At 38.5% G+C, this 19,544-nt stretch overlaps 1 protein-coding gene across 1 annotated transcript; it reads right to left on the reverse strand.

Annotated features, from left to right (window-relative positions):
* Positions 1-16,618: 16,618 nt before the first annotated feature.
* LOC133784356 (protein RGF1 INDUCIBLE TRANSCRIPTION FACTOR 1) lies at positions 16,619-18,236 on the reverse strand. The gene is made up of 4 exons (XM_062223734.1): positions 18,164-18,236; positions 17,790-18,035; positions 17,517-17,657; positions 16,619-17,152 (listed from the first exon to the last, which is right to left on the reverse strand). The coding sequence occupies exons 1-4, from the start codon at positions 18,170-18,172 to the stop codon at positions 16,766-16,768; spliced, it is 783 nt and encodes a 260-aa protein (XP_062079718.1). The 5' UTR covers positions 18,173-18,236; the 3' UTR covers positions 16,619-16,765.
* Between the last annotated feature and the right edge of the window lie 1,308 nt (positions 18,237-19,544).

Raw genomic sequence — 19,544 nt, forward strand, 5'->3', positions numbered from 1 at the left:
TTCGAATTTTATACAATCGAACAGGTTCCCCGCGAGCGGAACTCAAATGCAGATGCCTTAGCTCGGCTCGCCACATCTGATGAAAATGAAGAACTGAACGTTATGCCCATAGAACACCTATCGGCACCTAGCATTAATGATCCAGAGGAGGAAGATGTGTGTATGATCGAAACAGAACCTACCTGGATGACCCCAATAGTTGAATATCTCGAGAACGGAGTCCTTCCAAGAGACCGGAACCAGGCTCGAAAATTGATGTATCAACTTCCCCGTTACACCATTTTGGACGGAAAGCTATACAGGAGGGGATATTCCATGCCGTTACTTCGGTGCATAACCCCGCCCGAAGCTAAGTAGATCATTGAAGAAATTCATGAAGGGTTCTGCGGAGATCACACCGGGGGGCATAGCCTGTCCAAGAAGATCATACGCCAAGGTTATTTCTGGCCAACTATTAAAATAGATTCTTTCGAGTACGTGAAGAAATGCGACAAATGCCAGAGATTCACCATGATTCCCCGAGCTCCACCATCCGAGCTAACCATGTTGACTTCCCCATGGCCTTTCGCGGTATGGGGCATCGACCTCATAGGCTCTCTCCCGACTGGCAAAGGCGGAGTAAAATATGCTGTAGTCGCCGTGGATTACTTCACGAAGTGGACGGAGGCTGAATCGTTGGCAACTATAACTTCAAAAAAGATCCTTGATTTCGTAGTAAAAAGCATCGTGTGCCGATATGGGGTGCCGAGAAAGATCGTATCCGACAACGGAACCCAGTTCGATTGCGACTTGTTCACCAACTTTTGTGAAAAGAACGGCATAATAAAGAGTTTTTCATCAATAGCTCATCCTCAAGCGAATGGCCAGGTCGAGGCTGTGAACAAAACTCTCAAAAGTTCTCTGAAGAAGAAGTTGGAGGAATCAAAGGGACGTTGGCCCGAAGAATTGCCCCAAGTCCTATGGGGTTATAGAACCACGGCTCGAACATCAACGGGGCACACCCCGTTCTCTCTAGCATACGGATGTGAGGCTATGTTGCCTATTGAGGTCGAAATCCCAATGATCCGAACTCAAATTTACGACCAAGACTCAAACCACACTCATCTCGAAGAAACCTTAGACTTGATTGAAGAAAAGAGAAACGAGGCTCAGCTAAGGAACGCTGCCTACCAGCAACGAGCTACTAGATATTTCAACAAAAGGGTTCGAGATCGAAGATTCGGTGTGGGAGATCTGGTGTTAAGACGCGTATTTTTAGCAACACAAGATCCGGCAGCTGGTGTGCTCGGACCAAATTGGGAAGGACCATACCAGATAGAGTCAGTCATCCGGACTGGTGTTTACAAGCTGGCGAGATTGGATGGGAGCCTGGTACCGCGAGCATGGAATGGCGAACACCTTAGACCTTACTATCAGTAGTGTAGGAAGTGTGTTGCTTGGAACCATAATTGATGATCTGTAGTAGTTTGTCTGCTTTTGAATTCCATCAAATAAAGATCTATTTCGTTCGATATGTTATCTCTTTTTATTTTTGCAATCTCTCTTAATTTAATAACCTATGGTCACACTCATAGGATATTAAGGGGGCATTATTGGTATATATACCATTGAAATAAAAGTATTTGGACATAACCAGATACGCGAGCTTAGATAGTTTGGACAACTGAATTATCAAAAACATAAAAGTATTTGGACATAACCAGATACGCGAGCTTAGATAGTTTGGACAACCGAATTATCAAAAACATAAAAGTATTTGGACATAACCAGATACGCGAGCTTAGATAGTTTGGACAACCGAATTATCAAAAACATAAAAGTATTTGCATGTAACCAGATACGCGAGCTTAGATAGTTTGGACAACCAAATTAGCAAAAGATAATAACGTTTGGATTTAACCAGATGTGCAAACTTAATAGGTTTGGAACAAACCAGCTAAAACTAATCGACGAGTTGGAATTTAAACCTACTCCGAAATAAGTCGAGATTGAGACTGGAATATCTTAAATAAAAATAGTTTCGAACTCATAACCTCGGGGAGATAACCAAGGATGAGGAAAAGTAACTAAGCAATAAGATATAACTAAACCATTCACATTACATACCATACAAGTACTTTCGAGTTCATGGTTAAAGTAATATCCGACCTTGATGAATAACAAGATCGGAAGCAGATAATTCGAACAAACAATGCGTGGATGCATCGAGTTTCGAGCCTAAATCCCAACTATGTTTGTATGAAGAAATAAACATAAAAAACTCATTCATATAAAATATGCAAAATATTTCGAGCCAAGAAATGTAAAGCATATGTAAGTTTATAAAAAAAAAATTATATCAGCCCTACGGGCATAAATAAAAATAGTTACAAACAAAAAAGGGACGCAGCCCCGAGGTAAGAATCAAGAAGGAGCAGTTCCCTTGGCTTTTCCGGCGTCAACGACACTAGACCCCCCAGGACGAATAGCATGACTATCCTTCTGAGCAGCCTCTCGAGTGGCTTCACTCGCCTCAAGACGGGCACTCCACCGCTCTACATACTTGGCCTCGAGAGGACCCAGGAAGCTGGTGTCGAGGTCGGCATTGTCAACCCAAATTTTGTACATGGCCTGGTCTACTGCCTTCTCCTTCTGCTCTTTGAACTCATTCAGGAGGCGGGCCTTCTCGCCTTCCATGATGTCGAAAGTAGCAGCTTTCTCCTCTTCGAGCTTAGCGTTAGCCTTCTCCAGCTCGGCAAGACGAGTCTTCACCTGTTCAAGCTCGGCTTTCGTCTTCTCCAGCTCCGCGAGATGGGTCTTCACTTTCTCAAGTTCGGTCTTCGAGTCCTTGAGTTCATCAGCCATCTTAAGCTGGAGATCCCTCGACTCTTGGGCTAGAGACATACTCGTGTGCACTTCGTTGGTCAACTTATAATTAAGCTGTGCTGAAACGACAAGGGCCTGAAATACAAAGAACGAATTAGATCGCGAGCTGAGGCACAAATAGTTAAAGGAGAGTTGCGAAGGCTACCGCGGCAGTGAGTTCGATACTCTTATCATAAAGAGTATTGCAGTCCGAGGCCTTGTGTACAAGGTCCCAATGGTCGGCACCGAAGCCAGAAAAACTCTGACCCACTCGAGAGAGGACGTCCGAGCTAAGCACAGCCCCTTGGGTCCCAGCGGCGCCGTCAAGCACGAACTCCTCAATATGAGGTCGGGCCGTCGGCAGTTGAACCTTGGAGACGGAAGGTTTCTTCGGGGGTCGGCCGACTGTTATTTGAGTGTCGGTCGGAGGAAGCGAGACGGGCGCGGTTGAACCAGACGCATCAACCTGGACAATCGGCTCCTCGGTTGAGCTCGCAGTAGCCTGAGCCGTTGGGGTCTTCTCGAGGCGTCTGGGGACCTTGGATGGTCGATCGGACCTCCGCGAGGCTCTCGGGCGTTTACTCTTCTGAGGTCCAGCTCCCTCATCACTAAAAAGCACAGCGTCGAGATCGGGATCCATGGCACCTGCACAGTTCCAATCGAAGTTAGACATAATGATAATAAGCTTGGGAAAAAAAAAGAAAAAAAAAACCAAGTAAAGAAAGACCTAACTGGAACTCTCCCCCGAACTAGAGCTCGGGGACCATGAAATTCCCCCATCTTCAGAAGAGACGGGGGGAGTACCTTCCTTATAGGTGGACGTCAACCTCGAAAGATCCCTATAATCGTTGGTCCCATATTGGACAGCTATCCCGTTCCACACCTCGTCTGAAGTATACATGGTGTCATAATTCCCGAGCCAACTATCAAACCTATGAACTCGATCGTCTACCCAAGTCCATATGTAGAAGTGGTATCTATCATACGTGCATGAAACTAACCTATCGGGTTTATGCTTTAATAAGGCGGGGGACCACATTCTCGAGCTAAGGATGACTTTACCTTCTTCATCCGAGTCTGAGCTCGAGGCTTCAACATTAGCCTCATTCCCCGATGGCGGACTTCTTCGGCGAGCTAGAGGTGGAGGCCTCACCTCTCTCCTCGGAGGGAGGATGCCTGTGGGCAAAGGCACCTGCTCCCAATGATCATACTTGTTGTTGGACCAGTCTGAGGTGGATTGGCCATCTCCTAAAAGCCCGCAAGCTCGGAGCTTGCTCTTGTGTAAGAGGTACGAGAGAGACCTCTGGCCGTAAGGGAGCTGGAGCAGAGTCTCTCTATGCTCCTTCATGGCGTCGTCGGGTATAGGGCGGAGAAAATTGGCTGGAAAATAAGACACATTGCAACTAAGTACAAACCAAAACCCGAGCACAGAGATAAAGAAAACTGGAATACTTACGAATCCACCTGAATGAGTAGCATCGAGACGGGGACAGGCCGTCTGTCCAGAAGAAGGCTTTTTTGAAATCAGGTGGATGATTAGGGAGATCTTCAAAGACCTTTTTCTCTTTGGGATAGCTCGAAAGGTAGTAAAAACCATCTCCTCCCCGAGCTCGGGAGGGGTTGCTTTTCAGACAAAAGAGATATAAAATCTCCTGAGGGGAAGGTCCTTCCCACTTCAGCTCGTGGTATAACGACCTTAGGGCTGACAGGACCCTGTAAGAATTGGTGTTGAGCTGGAACGGGGCCAACCCAACAAAGTCCGTGAAGTCCTTGAAGAAAGACTTCAAAGGCAGTAGAGCTCCTGCCTTCATGTGTTCCTGGCTCCAGGACGCATACCTTAGCTTAATGTCAGGGTTTCTAGTCCCTGGAGCATGGCAGCTTCGTTCATTATAGGTCGGAGCTTGACATCTCAAGGAGCTTGACAGCCTCAGGCCATGTAATGCCAGGATGTCAGTTACCTGAATTATTGAGGTTACTGAGCTCCAGTAGTGCTCGGCCTCAAAGAATTCTTTCCTCGGCTGCGAGGAAGAAGGCTCCCCCATCAATGAAAATTGGAGTTCTCCTGGACTATATGCGACGGTGACCTTTAATGCGGGGTCGAGGGGGATCGGCCTAGGCCTTGAATTGGACTTTGGATAAAGGGCCTCCCGAAGAGTTCTCCTCTTCTTCTCTATGACCTCGTCTATTTGGCGGCGATAATGAGCTCGAATATCCTCCTGCTCGCGCGCAAGCTCGTACTCACGAATCCGATGTTGATTCCGAGCAAACACCGACTCCGGGCTCGGGGTTTTTGGCAAGTAAGGGATTGCCAGCAATGACCCCCACCGTCTTTCTAGATTCTGTGACATCTAGAGAGAAAGAAAAAATGGTGAGGGCCATGCATGCAAGAATTACGAGCTTGACAGGACAAGCTCGGAGTTTAGGAACAAAACAAGCTCGATACTAAGACCCTTATTAAAGAGTCAGAACGTGTATCCCACGAGAAAAGGAGGAGAGTGGACAATTTTTTGAAAATCCAAAAAATCAGGGGAAAAAGAGTGGCAGATAACCAGAAAAGGTAACCTTGGGTACCGTGCATTTGTCAAGGCCAAGGTTTTATACCCGATATCTTGGTGTACAAGAAACGTCTTTTAAAATTTTAAAACCCAGAAAACAAAGATCTTGCTCAAACATCAAAACTGGGTATGAACCAGTGATGTAAACCCAATATGGAAACTTAAAACATAAAAGCCTATCGGATAAAAATTCCCTACCGTATTGCACTAAGAAAATAAACTAGTACATTCACAGTATGAACAAAAATTGGGATAAGGGAAAACAAAGATTGGACACTTACACAATAATGGCGATTGCAGAGAAATTGCTGACTGAAGGAGAGGCTGCAAATATGAGCTCACGAACTCGAACAAACCGGAGGTCCTTTGTTTTGTCGGCTGAGAGAACATGCACAAGAAAGAAGTTCTCTGGGATGGCCTCTGGTTTCGTCCCTTCCCTTTTTTGTTTCTGATGCGTGTAAAATAAGAGGAAGAAGAAGACCTTGAATATATAAGGGGAGAAAAGTGATAAAAAGGATTAATCTGGGCCATTGGCCAGAATCCTCATGAAATCCAACGGTCAGGGGTCGATGACATGATGGTACCAAAAAGGCGGCAGACGAATGATCGTGGGCAGGTTTCCAAGGTACTCAAGTACCATAAATGAGAAATGTCCAACTGACGCGTGTCCATTCTCAAGTGTGTGACGGTGCGGTTCCCGGAGAAATTAGTTCAAAAGTCTCCTTCTCTTAGGATTCGAACAAATACTTTTGAGGGGGCAAGATGTTATACCCAGATTTCGAGCCATGATAAATGTGACCTCGAAAGCTGGATTCGCAGCGAATGAACTCGTAAGGTCTGAAGTATGTTCCAAAACTAGACATCAAGCCTGCAAAGCTGAGACGACTTCGAAAATGGTGGCCTCAAAATCCACACGATCTCGAAGGGTAGCTCCCGAGATGCATCTGTCCTCAGGGATGACCTCGTATCATGGGTTCCGAGCCTGACGCACGTACGATCTCGAAAGCCATGTGACCTCGGGAGATGTTATTAGCTCGAAAGTTGATGTGAGACCTGGGAGAATAAGGCCTTGGTGATATATGATAATAACCTTGAATATCTTAAAGTGTTGTCTATAAGAGACGTGGTCTACATTTATTACTGTAAATCCCCTAAAATCATGGGATATTATTTGATTAATTATACGCCCCCTGGTCTTCAGGGGACGTTTCCTTTTATATCGGATTACAGGCATTTAAGGCCATTTGATTTATTTGCACAAAAAGAGTAACTACCCAAAATATGTGGGATAGTATTCTGCAATCTTCTCTATAAATAGAGAGGACATGCACCATTGTAAGGGATCGAATCTCTGAATCTTGAGAGAAAACTCTGAAGAATTCATACTTGAAGAATTTTCAGAGATCATCTTGAGTTTAATAACAAAGACTCGTGGACTAGGCAGATTTAACTGCTGAACCACGTAAAAATTGTGTTTTGTATTATCATATTTATATTGGCCATCACTGTTTGTTGTTTACGTGCTCTCCTTTTACGGTTGACGAAAAACAGCGTCAACATCTACCATGACTATCGATGAAAACTCTGGTGTTGTTGACATTAATAAACCATTTCATTTTAAGGGTAACCATTTTAAAAGATGGAAACAGAAGATGTTATTTTTTCTCACAATGAAAAAGGTTAACACTGCTCTGACTACTGATAAGCCTATTGTCTCTGAAAAAGATGAGAATGATGAAAAAGACAAACAAACTAAGGCATTAGAGGCTTAGGTTGAAAATGTTTTTTTATGCAAAAATTTCATTCTCGATGGTTTATCTGATGACTTGTATGATTATTATAAATTTGACAAAAATCCTAAGGAAATCTGAGACGCACTGCAAAAGAAGTATGACACTGAGGAGGCTGGAACCAAGAAGTACGTTGTCAGTTGCTACCTCAAATTTCAGATGACCGATGACAAATCAGTGGAAGCCCAATCTCATGAACTTCAGAAAATCGATCATGAAATAATTTCTGAAGGTATGTCTGTAGATGAACAATTTCAAGATGTTGTGATTATTGACAAACTGCCCCCTGTGTGAAAAGATTTTAAAAAATTTCTCAGGCACAAAACAAAAATATTTTCACTGGAAAGTCTGATCACTTGCATTCGTATTAAGGAGGTCTCGTAAACAAGACCAGAAAGAAGAAGTACTTGTTGTATCCAGCAACAACAACACTAACAAAAAGTCCACTGCGGTTCTGAAACCCAATGGGAAAAACTTCAAGAATCAGAATCGAAAGCAGAACTCAAACCGCAACAATCAACCTCGGAACAATAATCAGAATTGGAACCAAAATAGACAGCAGCAACACCCCCTAATAATAATAATAATAATAAGAATAAGAAGAAGAAGAAGAAGAAGAAGAAGAATGAATGAATGAACCTGCTCCATTTATGTGCTTTGTTTGCAACAGACCAGGTCATATGGCACGCAAGTGCAGGGACAGGCTAAGCTCTGCATCGCAGGCTAACCTGACAACAGAAGAGCCTTTCACGGCTATGATATCTGAGATCAACCTTGTTGGTGGATCAGAAGGGTGGTGGGTAGACACTGATGCTTCTCGCCATGTTTGCTATGATCAGATTATGTTTAAGACATATACTGCTGCTACTAAGGATAAGAAAGTGTTGCTAGGAGATTCACACACTACGATTGTTGCTAGTATTGGAGATGTGGAATTAAAGTTTACCTCTGGAAGAGCTGTGATTCTTAAGGAAATCATGCACACTCCAGAGATGAGAAAGAATCTGGTCTCGGGCTACCTTCTCAACAAGGCGGGGTTTACACATACTATAGGGGCTGATTTGCTTACTTTAACTAAGAATGTGATATTTGTAGGGAAAGAGTATGCAATTGAGGGAATGTTTAAATTGAATGTTGATGTTAATAAAGTGAATGCTTCTGCTTATATGTTGTGTAATTTTAATACTTGGCATGCTAGACTCTGTTACGTTAACAAGCGCATAATTAAGAATATGAGTAGTTTAGGCTTAATTCCTAAATTATCTTTAAATAACTTTGAAAAATGTGACTATTGTAGCCAAGCTAAGATCACAAAAACACGCATAAATCTGTAACTAGAGAAACTGAGCCTCTAGATTTAATTCATTCTGATATCTGTGAACTTGATGGAACGTTGACCAGAAATGGAAAACGTTATTTTATCACTTTTATTGATGACTGTTCTGATTTTACATATGTGTACTTAATGAAAAATAAAAGTGATGCTCTTGATATGTTTAGATCTTTTGTGACTGAAATTGAAAATCAATTTAATTGAAAGATAAAGAGATTTTGTAGTGATAGAGGCACTGAATATGATTCTAGCATGTTTGTTGATTTTTATAACTCACATGGAATTATACATGAAAGAACTGCACCATACTCACCTGAAATGAATGGCAAAGCCGAAGGGAAGAATAGAACTTTTACTGAATCAATTGTTGCTATTTTGCTTAATTCTGGTGCTGCATCTTATTGGTGGGGAGAAATATTATTGGCTGTATGCTATGTGCTTAATAGAGTTCCAAAATCTATAAGCAAAGTTTCTCCTTATGAAATCTTGAAAAATAAACAACCAAATATCTCTTATTTAAAACTTGGGGTTGTTTGGCATATGTTAGAATTCTTTATCCTAAAAGGATAAAATTGGCTAGTAGAGCATATGAATGTGTGTTTATTGGCTATGCTGTTAATAGTAAAGCATATCGATTTTTTGATTTGAAAGACTATGTTATTTTGGAATCAAATGATGCTGATTTTTATGAACATAGATTTCCATTTAAATTGAGAAATAGTGGGGGTGCATCATCTAGTAACATGCCTGTGATTAGGGACATTGAGCATCATGAGGGGAATGAAACTGAACCTAGAAGAAGTAAAAGAGCTAGAGTCTCTAAAGACTTTGGTTCTGATTTTTGTGCATATACTTTAGAGGAGGATCCTTTGAACCTCCAAGACGCTTTGACCTCATTAGATGCTGACCTGTGGCAAGAAGCCATTAATGATGAAATGGACTCTCTTGAGTCTAACAAAACCTGGCATTTAGTTGATTTGCCACCAGGATGTAAGACAATAGAATGTAAATGGATTCTGAAAAAGAAATTGAAACCTGATGGAACTGTTGATAAGTACAAGCCACGTCTTATTGTCAAAGGTTTTAGACAGAGAGAAAATGTAGATTTCTTTGACACATACTCACCTGTCACTAGAATAACATATATTCGTGTGCTAATTTCTTTAGCTTCATTACATGATCTTGTTGTGCACCAAATGGATGTTAAAACTGCTTTTTTAAATGGTAAATTAGAAGAAGAGATTTACATGGACCAGCCTGGGGGATTTGTGATCCATGGTCAAGAACATAAAGTGTGCAAATTAGATAAATCTTTGTATGGTTTGAAATAGGCGCCTAAGCAATGTCATGAAAAGTTTGACAATCTAGTTATCTCACATGGTTTTAAAGTGAATGAAAGTGACAAATGCATTTATTATAAATCTGAGAATGACATTTGCACCATCATATGTTTATATGTGGATGACTTGCTTATTTTTGGTTCAAACTTGCATGTCATATATGATGTGAAATTTGTGCTATGTGAAAACTTTGACATGAAAGATCTAGGAGAAGCGAATGTGATCCTTGGTATAAAAATCACTAGGCCTGAAAAGGGAATTTCTTTGGATCAATCTCATTACATTGAGAAGATTTTAAAGAAATACAATTGCTTTAACTATAAACCAGCGTGTACACCCTTTGATCCCAGTGTAAATCTATTTAAGAACACTGGTGATGGTGTAAGACAAACAGAGTATGCGAGCATCATTGGTAGTCTTAGGTATGTGTAACGCCCTGGGTAGCCAAGACCATTACACTGTGTGTTTATAAAGGTGTTAGACTTGCTAATCAAGTCATTTTAGTTAAAACGTGTTACTAAAACTATAGTGGAACTAGGGTTTAAAGATTTTGGTCTCAAAAGCCGCGTTTCTTATAAATAAACATTTTCTATTTACACAGGATCCCAAAAATAATAAGATTAAACCATTTACAAAGATTCAAGCTTTGAATACAGTAATTAGCCACTCTAAGGCAAAATAGACTGTTAGGCATTCCTTGTCCTGATCCACTCCTCGGCCATGGCGACCGAACAGTTGACTATGTACAGTCAGCCTCGCAACTCTCCATCTCAGGAATGGTCCAACTTGCCTTTGCCTTTGCCTTTACCTGCACCACATAGCACCCGTGAGTCAAGGCCCAGCAAGAAAACACAATAACAGAGCATAAACAATCAACAGACAATCCAATATCTCATATCACATAGACATGTTGTCAACAATTTAAGCATCCATGATAACCAAGTATTCAGCATACCAAACATATCATTTCATAGCAATAATCAATTCACAAATGATAGCTAGGGTTAGCGCCCTTATACTACACCCTCTGTTTATCCCACTGACTCTGGCCCGCTTAAACCGAGCTCAGTGAATATTAAGCTGTCCTCGGCTACCAATGGCTAAGCCGCGCCCTGTGCGCAAATATTGTATACGGCACCCTTAGGCCGTTTATCACATGTCCCATGGCATAATACCATCTTTGACATTATACAGATATCGGGAGCACTTATTCCCATCACAGACACGTAACCGGGTGCAGTTTTCTTACCTTTAAATTCGCTAGCTTCGTTCACTTTGATCCTTGAGCACGATCCCCCTTGAGCCCTAGCGCACACCTAGTCACAACCATAAATCAAAATCATCACCAAACCTCAAGTCCAAAACCTAGCCTCGGGACCAATCCCGAGCCCCCAGGAAGCTCTAATTCCACCAAACGGGGTGGTGGAATCAAACCCCGAACCCCCGAGCAAAAAACCTTGAAAATAACCCAAAAACCCTTTTCTGGAAACAGGGCAGCACTACAGCACTCTTTGGAGGGCACTACAGCGCTACAAACAGAACCCAAAAACCCCCAGACAACCTGGTCTAGCGCTACAGCGCCCAAAGGCTAGCGCTGTAGCGTTAGTCACAGAATCAGCAACCCTGCATTTTTCCCTCCTACGATTTTCCCGAGCCAAACCTTACCAAAACTTTTCCAATCTTCAACCAAACTTTAAAACAAGCTTATCAACATGCTCCACTCATCCTAAGCATCCCAAATACACATAACCTAATCACATGCATCCCTAAACATAGAATTCACCATAGTTGAACCTAGAGTTCAAAAACTCAGCCAGACAACAAAACTTCAGAATTCAAGTGTCCAAGTTCAAAGTTTCTTACCTTTAATTGGAAAGTTTGATGTTAGGATATCCTCTACACTTCCTTGGCTTCCTCCTCCTCAAACCCTTAGCTTTAAGTCCCTATATTTCCCATCAAATTTAGCTTAGAAATCTAGTTCAACAACAAAACCAGAAACTGAAGAAAACCTTGAGATCTTACCTCAAATGGACGAGTAACCTTTGCTAATCCTCAAGCTTAACTCAGAAACCCAATTGCTAAGCTTGACCTAGCTCTCCTCTGAACCTCAGCTCCAAAAGGCCCCAAAGACTGGTGGAGAAGAGCCTAAACCGATGGAGAGAGAAAACAGACTTCTAATTTCCTTTCTTTTCCTTTTCTTTCATTTTTCCTTCTTTTCTTTCTTTCAGACTCTAGAATTTTCCCACTAAGTCATAAAGCAATAGTTATCCTTATCCCAGTTTTTAACTCAAATGACCAAGATACCCTCCCTTTTATCCCTAAGCCTTTAAATCAACCTGAGGGTATTTTGGTCATTTCACCCAATTCTTGCTAATTCCTCGAATGTCTCTAATATTTTCCGCTTACTTCCCGATACCTAATTAATCACCAATTATATTCCTCAATGTCAAAATTGACCCCAATATATTCTCTAAATTCCCATTTATACCCCCAGGCTCACCCCGAGCCAGGTATAAATCACTGCCGTGACTTTTCCGCTAAACCCGCTCACTAGGATCGTCTCGGATCACAGATCACAAATATATCCACATAATAATGTGGTCTCGAAAATTTATCACATATATATACAGTGATGCCCTCAACAGGCTAAAATTACAATTATGCCATTTCTAACCTAATCAGAGCCTACATGCATACTAATACACATAGTCATGCATCTCAGATATTCAAATAGTCATATAGTATACTTTTAATCATTAAATCACATATATTCTAATTATGCCCTCCCGACACACTAATCAAGGCCCTTATTAGTAAATTTGGGTCGTTATAATATGCCACTGATTGTACAAGACCCGACATTGACTATGTAGTGGGACTATTGTGCAGGTTTACCAGTAGACCTAGTGTTGAGCATTTGCATGCTATAGAAAGGGTCATGAGGTACCTTAAGAGAACTATGAACCTTGGATTGAATTATCATAAGTTTCCCGCTGTCCTTGAAGGATACAACGATGCTGACTGGAACACCTTGTCAGATGACTCCAAGGCAACCAGCGGCTATATTTTTAGCATAGCTTGTGGAGTTGTTTCATGGAAGTCTAAGAAACAGACTATTCTGGCTCAATCTACAATGGAGTCAGAAATGATAGCACTAGCCACTGCTAGTGAAGAAGCAGGATAGTTGAGAGGCCTGCTAGCTGAGATCCCTTTATGGGAAAAACTGATACCAGCTGTGTTGATCCATTGTGATAGTACCGCGGCTATTGAAAAAATTCAGAACCGTTATTACAACGATAAAAGACGTCAGATACGACGTAAGCACAATACTGTTAGAGAGTTCCTCTCTACAGGAGTTGTAAGAGTGGATCATATACACACTGATGAAAATTTACCTGATCCTTTGACGAAAGGATTAGCTAGAGAGAAAGTCCTTAAAACATCAAAAGGAATGAGACTATTGCCCTTAGAATGATGAGTCACACATGATGGTAACCCGACCTATAGATTGGAGATCCCAAGAAATAGGTTCAATGGGTAATAACAAGTTATGATGTGATATGAGATAGATCATGCTATTACTTAAAGTTAACTTGAAGCATGAATTCCTGAAGCAACATAAGGACGAGTTAATATAAACTCTTAATGAGATCCATACTATATGTGGAGTGGAGTACCGAGCTACAGGAGCACTCTTGATAGACTCACCTATGTGAATGTGGAAGTGGGGCCGCTTCCTATGAAATTGGGCAAATTTCTAGAGCGTTCACTATACTGGGATAGACGTGCATGGCCATGAAAGCACAGGATTTTGGACTGCACCCTAGAAAGATTGTGCGTGGTGCAATATTAGAGATAGAGTTCAAGACTACGTGTCACTCTAGTATATTCTAAATTGCATTCACTATGCAAATGTTCATGTTGAAAGATACCTTTGTTTATGCTCAATCTTATTGTTTTTAGGTTACTGCTCGATGAAAAATATTTTTTTAATAATTCAAGTGGGGGATTGTTGGAACTTATCAATATAAGTGTGAATTGTTAAAAAATAGAAAATGTGCTTTATTGTCTCTCTAGAGGAAGAGTCCCACATTGCTTTAAAATACTCATTTGTAAGGGTATATAGATAGTGGACTTGAGTATTGGGGTTGTGCCCTAAGGGGTACCCACTTTTGTGGAAGAGGGAGGAGTCACACAAAGGCTCACCTGAACACCACACACGTGCACGCCGTCTGTCCGACCGGACCGAGCTGAGCTGGCTGGTTGGTTGGTGTGGTGTGCACCTTATTATTTTTTGAAAATTTTATTTATTAAGTATTATTTTATTTAATAAAAACGTGATTAATTTTTGGTAAAACTGAAGACTTTTTCTCTTCAGCTTTTTCAGGGATCCAACTTCCTCTCCCACGTTTTAATAAAACGTTTTTTCCCGTTAATTGAGATCCACTTTTTTTCTTTAAAATTTTTCAGAAAGATAGCTCTCAATATTTTTTCGATCAGAAAATTGCACTGAGTTTTATCGATTCCGAGCAGTAGCATTCTTAAGGGTGTGGTAAACAACGGTTCACTACGGTGCAGTGGAGGTCTGATACAATGTATTGACTGGGTTGTTTTATCCTGGGGACGATGGGGCTGATAGTCTGCTTGCACATTTCTGGGCAGTGCTGCGAACGTCTTAAAGAGAGCGACGTAGTCCGCGACTCAACCTAGATTATTAATCGGTAATTTCGTTCCTGTTTTTTTTATTTCTGCAGCAACTATTTCAACAACTCTGTAATTATTAGACCATGTAATCACTACTTTTTTGTCAAACACAACAACAAGAATTCGTAAGTAATTACCACTTGACATCCAAATGCATATTGTATTTTAAAATATAATATAATTACTCAGATACTATTTAAAATTAATAGTAATTAGTAATTACATAGTGTAATTACACTCAATTCTTATAGTGTGGCTATGAGAATTAGAGAGTGTAATTGAGAGCTCTCAATTACTTCTAATTACATAATTACTGTGTAATTACATGGTTAGACTAATACGCCAAATTGAGTTTTTACTTCAAATTACACCAAATTTCAATTACAATGTTGTTTTTCGAACGCACCTAAATGTTAGAATATTTTTAATTTATTAATATTAGGTATGCTGGAAAGAAAATAAATGTACCACGACCATTGCCCCATTTATAATAATACAACAAAATAACCTCTACACATTTATGATGGTAAAAAGCCTATTTTCGTTCAATTAACCTATATGGATCGAAACCCAAAGTAAGCTTAACCAAGTAAAACACAACCCTAAATCTGTTCATATATAACGCTTACCCTTCCAGCATATTATATCATCAATTATATATATAATATAGACATGCATATATTCACACTACAAATTCATATATATATATATATATATGAGAAGAAAAGAAAATAAAATAAAGGGAAGAATAGTGTAGGAAGAATGAAAAGAGAAATAATTAGTTCACAGGAAGAATATAAATATAAATTTAAGGAAAAACAAGGAAAAAAGAGAAGAGAGTATGACGAACGCAAAAACAAGCACATAATTAATTAAGGATAAAACAAAAAGAGACATATACAAATATGACGAACGGCAATTGTTCTTACCACTGACTCCATTTACACATGATTAAATCATTATCACTAATATAATCAAATTCAAGTGGGCAAAAAAAAAAGAGAAGAGAGTATGATTAATGTATGTTGCAAGGTATAGTATATATATATTGTAGTAATGTTTTAAAATAGGAGAGTAATAATATATAGCTAGGAATTCTACAATCTTGTCATCTCTACTAAAATATACAAATTATATAATAACTCTACATATGTATAAAATGTTAACCTTGATTCTAGCTAGCTATATAGGCTGATCAAACCAAGAAAAGAGTACTATATGTATATATACAATTTTGTATAGATAGCTGGTTGTATGATTTTTTTATTTGATTAAAAATAATTTCATTCTTTACATCTGTGGAGGGTTTGACTGGTCAAGCTACCAAAGTAATTGTCTCTCTTTTGGAGAGGAAGATGAGATCGTGTTGCCTCCTTTGAGGCATTATTTTAAGGGCATCTCTCTCTCTCTCTCTCTCTCTCTCTCTATATATATATATATATATCTACTTATATACTATCAAAACCTACAATACTAAATGTTTTTTCAAGTCCAAATTTTATTATGGCTTTAATTATATGATAAAACAATTTCTTATATATATATATATATATATATATATGCGGTTTTCATATACGTGTAACTAAATAATAATGATCACGCTATCCGACACTTTATATATATAATATTTACACGTACATATATTTATATATATACATTAAATGAAGGCAAAAATAGTTATATATACCCTAGTGATTCTCTAGACCGTATAATCTATATGTATATTTTTAATACATAAACAGGCACGTATACCATAAATATGTCGAGCCCACAATTTATAAAAGTAAAATTGTTAATAAAATGTGAGTGTCTACTATCTAGAATCACCGTACAAGAAGACCCTCAAATACTTATGATTTTAGTTAATACATGTAAATGATATAATAAGTTAATGACACATATATATAAACTATATATATATATATATATAGAAACATGCAAAACCTTAGAAAACCATAGCTTGGAATTGGGAACCACGTGATGCCATTAAGACAAAACACCCCGACCAAAGTGATTAATTAACTTAAACTTCCAATGAGAGAGAGAGAAAGCTAAAGCATTTGAATCATTCAGTCAAATTTATCATCAGATTTCAAAAATATTGTACTAGTAGTAATAAGAAGAGAGATGGTTCTTCATAATCATCATCATTTCTTTTTTTTTTTTTCTTTCTTATTGTTTTTTTTTTTAATTTTTGTTTTAACACATAGGAGATCTATGAGGAATTCCTTTTCTTCTACTAATCATGCTAGTGGCCATGTCTTCAGTATCAGAAACAAAGACCTTATGATTATTATAAGCAGTAGTAGTAGAAGCTGATCTTGCACAAACATAACTAAGCCCACTTCTCTTCTTTCTGACAATCTCAGTAGTACAAGCCATATTGCTCATGTTCTCGGAGCCTGACGACCCAGACGACCAACTCATTGGCTCGTCACTGTCGACTATGGTCGAGTGAGGGGTCTCGTTTGTCGTCTCATCATCTCCCATGTCTTGCGGAACCAAAAAGTCTGGACTAAGTTGTAGAGAATTACATGTCCTTAGGTAAGGAGAGAGGTCTTTCTTATACTTGAGCACATAGTCCACCTATATATGTATAATAATTACAACATACATAGTAAAAGCATCAGTTACATTACACAACAATATTAATTATTGCAAGCAAATTCATGAGTGTTTTATACGAATTTTGCTTCATGATCATGTCAGTTTAGGTGGGCCATGAGCATGTTTTTCTTCAGAGGTCAAATTCTGGTATATATATATATATATATATATATATTCTTGGCTTTGCATTGTGTTCATGTATCCATTGTACTATATATAGCTAGAAGTAATGAAATTTAGACTAGTGATGAACAAATCAAATTTTGTACTAATGTAGCTAAGTGATCACCAAAATTGATTATATATACACATAATAATTAATATTAATTAATTGCGGACGTACCTTGCAGCCAAGGGAGCAATGAATATAAGGTTCTTGGAGACTTCTATCACAAGAAGTGCAATAGTTACCGGACCCCTTGAATTGCCTATTCTGAGGTCTCTTCTTGATAAACACCACTTTTGCACTATTTATAGTATAAGCCTAAGATATTGAAAATTAACATAAATTAATAAGAAGAACAACAACAATTGTGACTACTGGTAATAATTAATAACATCATTAATAAGAGAATTATATATATTAAATTGAATTGAGATTATTAAGAGACGTAACCTGAACGTTAGAACAGTCAATAAGTTTCTGAAGATCTTCCAGACGAACGACATCATGATAGACATAACGACGAACTTGGAGAAGTCTATGGAAGCGGTGGGAAGGCAAACAGTGAGGACAAATACTCAAACAACAATCCAAACAACATATGTTCTTTTCATTCTTCTTTGAATTTTCATGGTAAGAACACCCAACGAAGAACTTTTGGCTGTACAGAGCTTCCAACCATGCAGGCTTTTCATATCCCTTCATTCAAATACAAAATTCAACTTATAATTAGTAATAATAATTATTATTATTATTTCAATTGCAAAATTGTTGGAAGCAGAGATTGAAATTGAGAGTTAGAGAAGGATTAATATGAACATACGTACCATGATCATATATATGAAAATAACGATGATGATGATGATGACTTGAAGGGATATGGAGATAGAGAGTAGTGCTTTTCTTATTTAGTGGCTAATATCAAGAGAGGATGGGGTAATAAAGAAGAGAGAGGGAGAGAAAAGGACTAGGGCATGGTGAGTATATATAAAGAGTATTTATGGAGGTTCACAAGAGAAGTGAGGGTTGTATGTATGTACACATATATATATTTATTTCTTGGGGTGCTACACAACATTTTGTCAAACAGGGTACTTGTTATATATATATATATATATATATATAGAGAGAGAGAGAGAGAGATGAATAAAGAAAAGAAGTAAGATATGTGGGGAACGTGGGCGCTGTTTCCGTGTCGACCATTTATCTAAAAATATATGTTTTTAAACTAATTTTTCTTTACACATCTTCTTGGCTTAAGAGCTCTAATATATATTGCTAAACAAAAACAAAGTCCTTCTCCTTGAAGGAGCTGCATCCTCTCTCTCTCTCTCATAATTTTTTTAACCTTTTTCTCTTTGATTCTCATAATCTCTCTTGGTGTAATCGGGTTGGAACTATGTACAGTCGATCCACTTGTATTTTGGACTTTCAAATGGAAAGAAATTACCTAATGAAAACACAATAGTAATTCATTCTTATATGTATATATAGATATATTATATTTATATGTACTACTTACTAACTCATATGCAAAGATCATAGCAAATCAACTAGTGGACTTTCGGTTGTTATAGTATATATAACCTATATTATGTACAGATATTTATATGTACTTAAATGGTTTTAGTTTTTTTTTTTGGGTATAGTAGTAGTCAATCGGCCTATTGTCAATTAGCGGCTTATCAATTAGAAAATAAATATATAAACATTTAAACAAATAATAGCAAAACTGATCACCAAATTTGGTTTGATTTTTCAATTGCTATATATATAATTATAAAACTCCTTAATCATCGATTATTTTTACTTTCAATTATATAATTGTTTTGTACTTTTGTACTTATTCTAATTTTACTAAAGGAAATAAAGATAGTATAAGAATTAATTATGTCATTCTTTTAGTTTTAGTAAAATACTTCAGCGTTAAGTAACCATAGGAAGAGGGAAATCATATATATTTATATGTATATACATTTATATATATATGTGGGCGTAATTCAATTTACGTTAGCTAGAGATAAAAGTATTTAATAGAATTGAGACCTTGTAGTAGATTAGCATGTATATATATTCATATTTATATAAGATGCATGGAGACAAATGGTAATTAGAGACGATAACTAGCTAGTATTATAGATCATTTAATTAAGAGTAATGATATGTACACCCAAAATATACACTCAAAAATTACACACAGTGATGTGG

This window comes from Humulus lupulus, chromosome 6 (genome assembly GCF_963169125.1).
Source record: "Humulus lupulus chromosome 6, drHumLupu1.1, whole genome shotgun sequence".
Lineage (NCBI taxonomy): Eukaryota > Viridiplantae > Streptophyta > Magnoliopsida > Rosales > Cannabaceae > Humulus > Humulus lupulus.

Excerpts from the sequence above, each read along its gene's own strand:
- LOC133784356 (XM_062223734.1), bottom strand. Across the intron at positions 17,658-17,789 it reads TTGACTGTTCTAACGTTCAG|GCTTATACTATAAATAGTGC; the intron begins GTTACGTCTCTT and ends TCAATATCTTAG. Across the intron at positions 17,153-17,516 it reads ATTGCTCCCTTGGCTGCAAG|GTGGACTATGTGCTCAAGTA; the intron begins GTACGTCCGCAA and ends ATACATATATAG.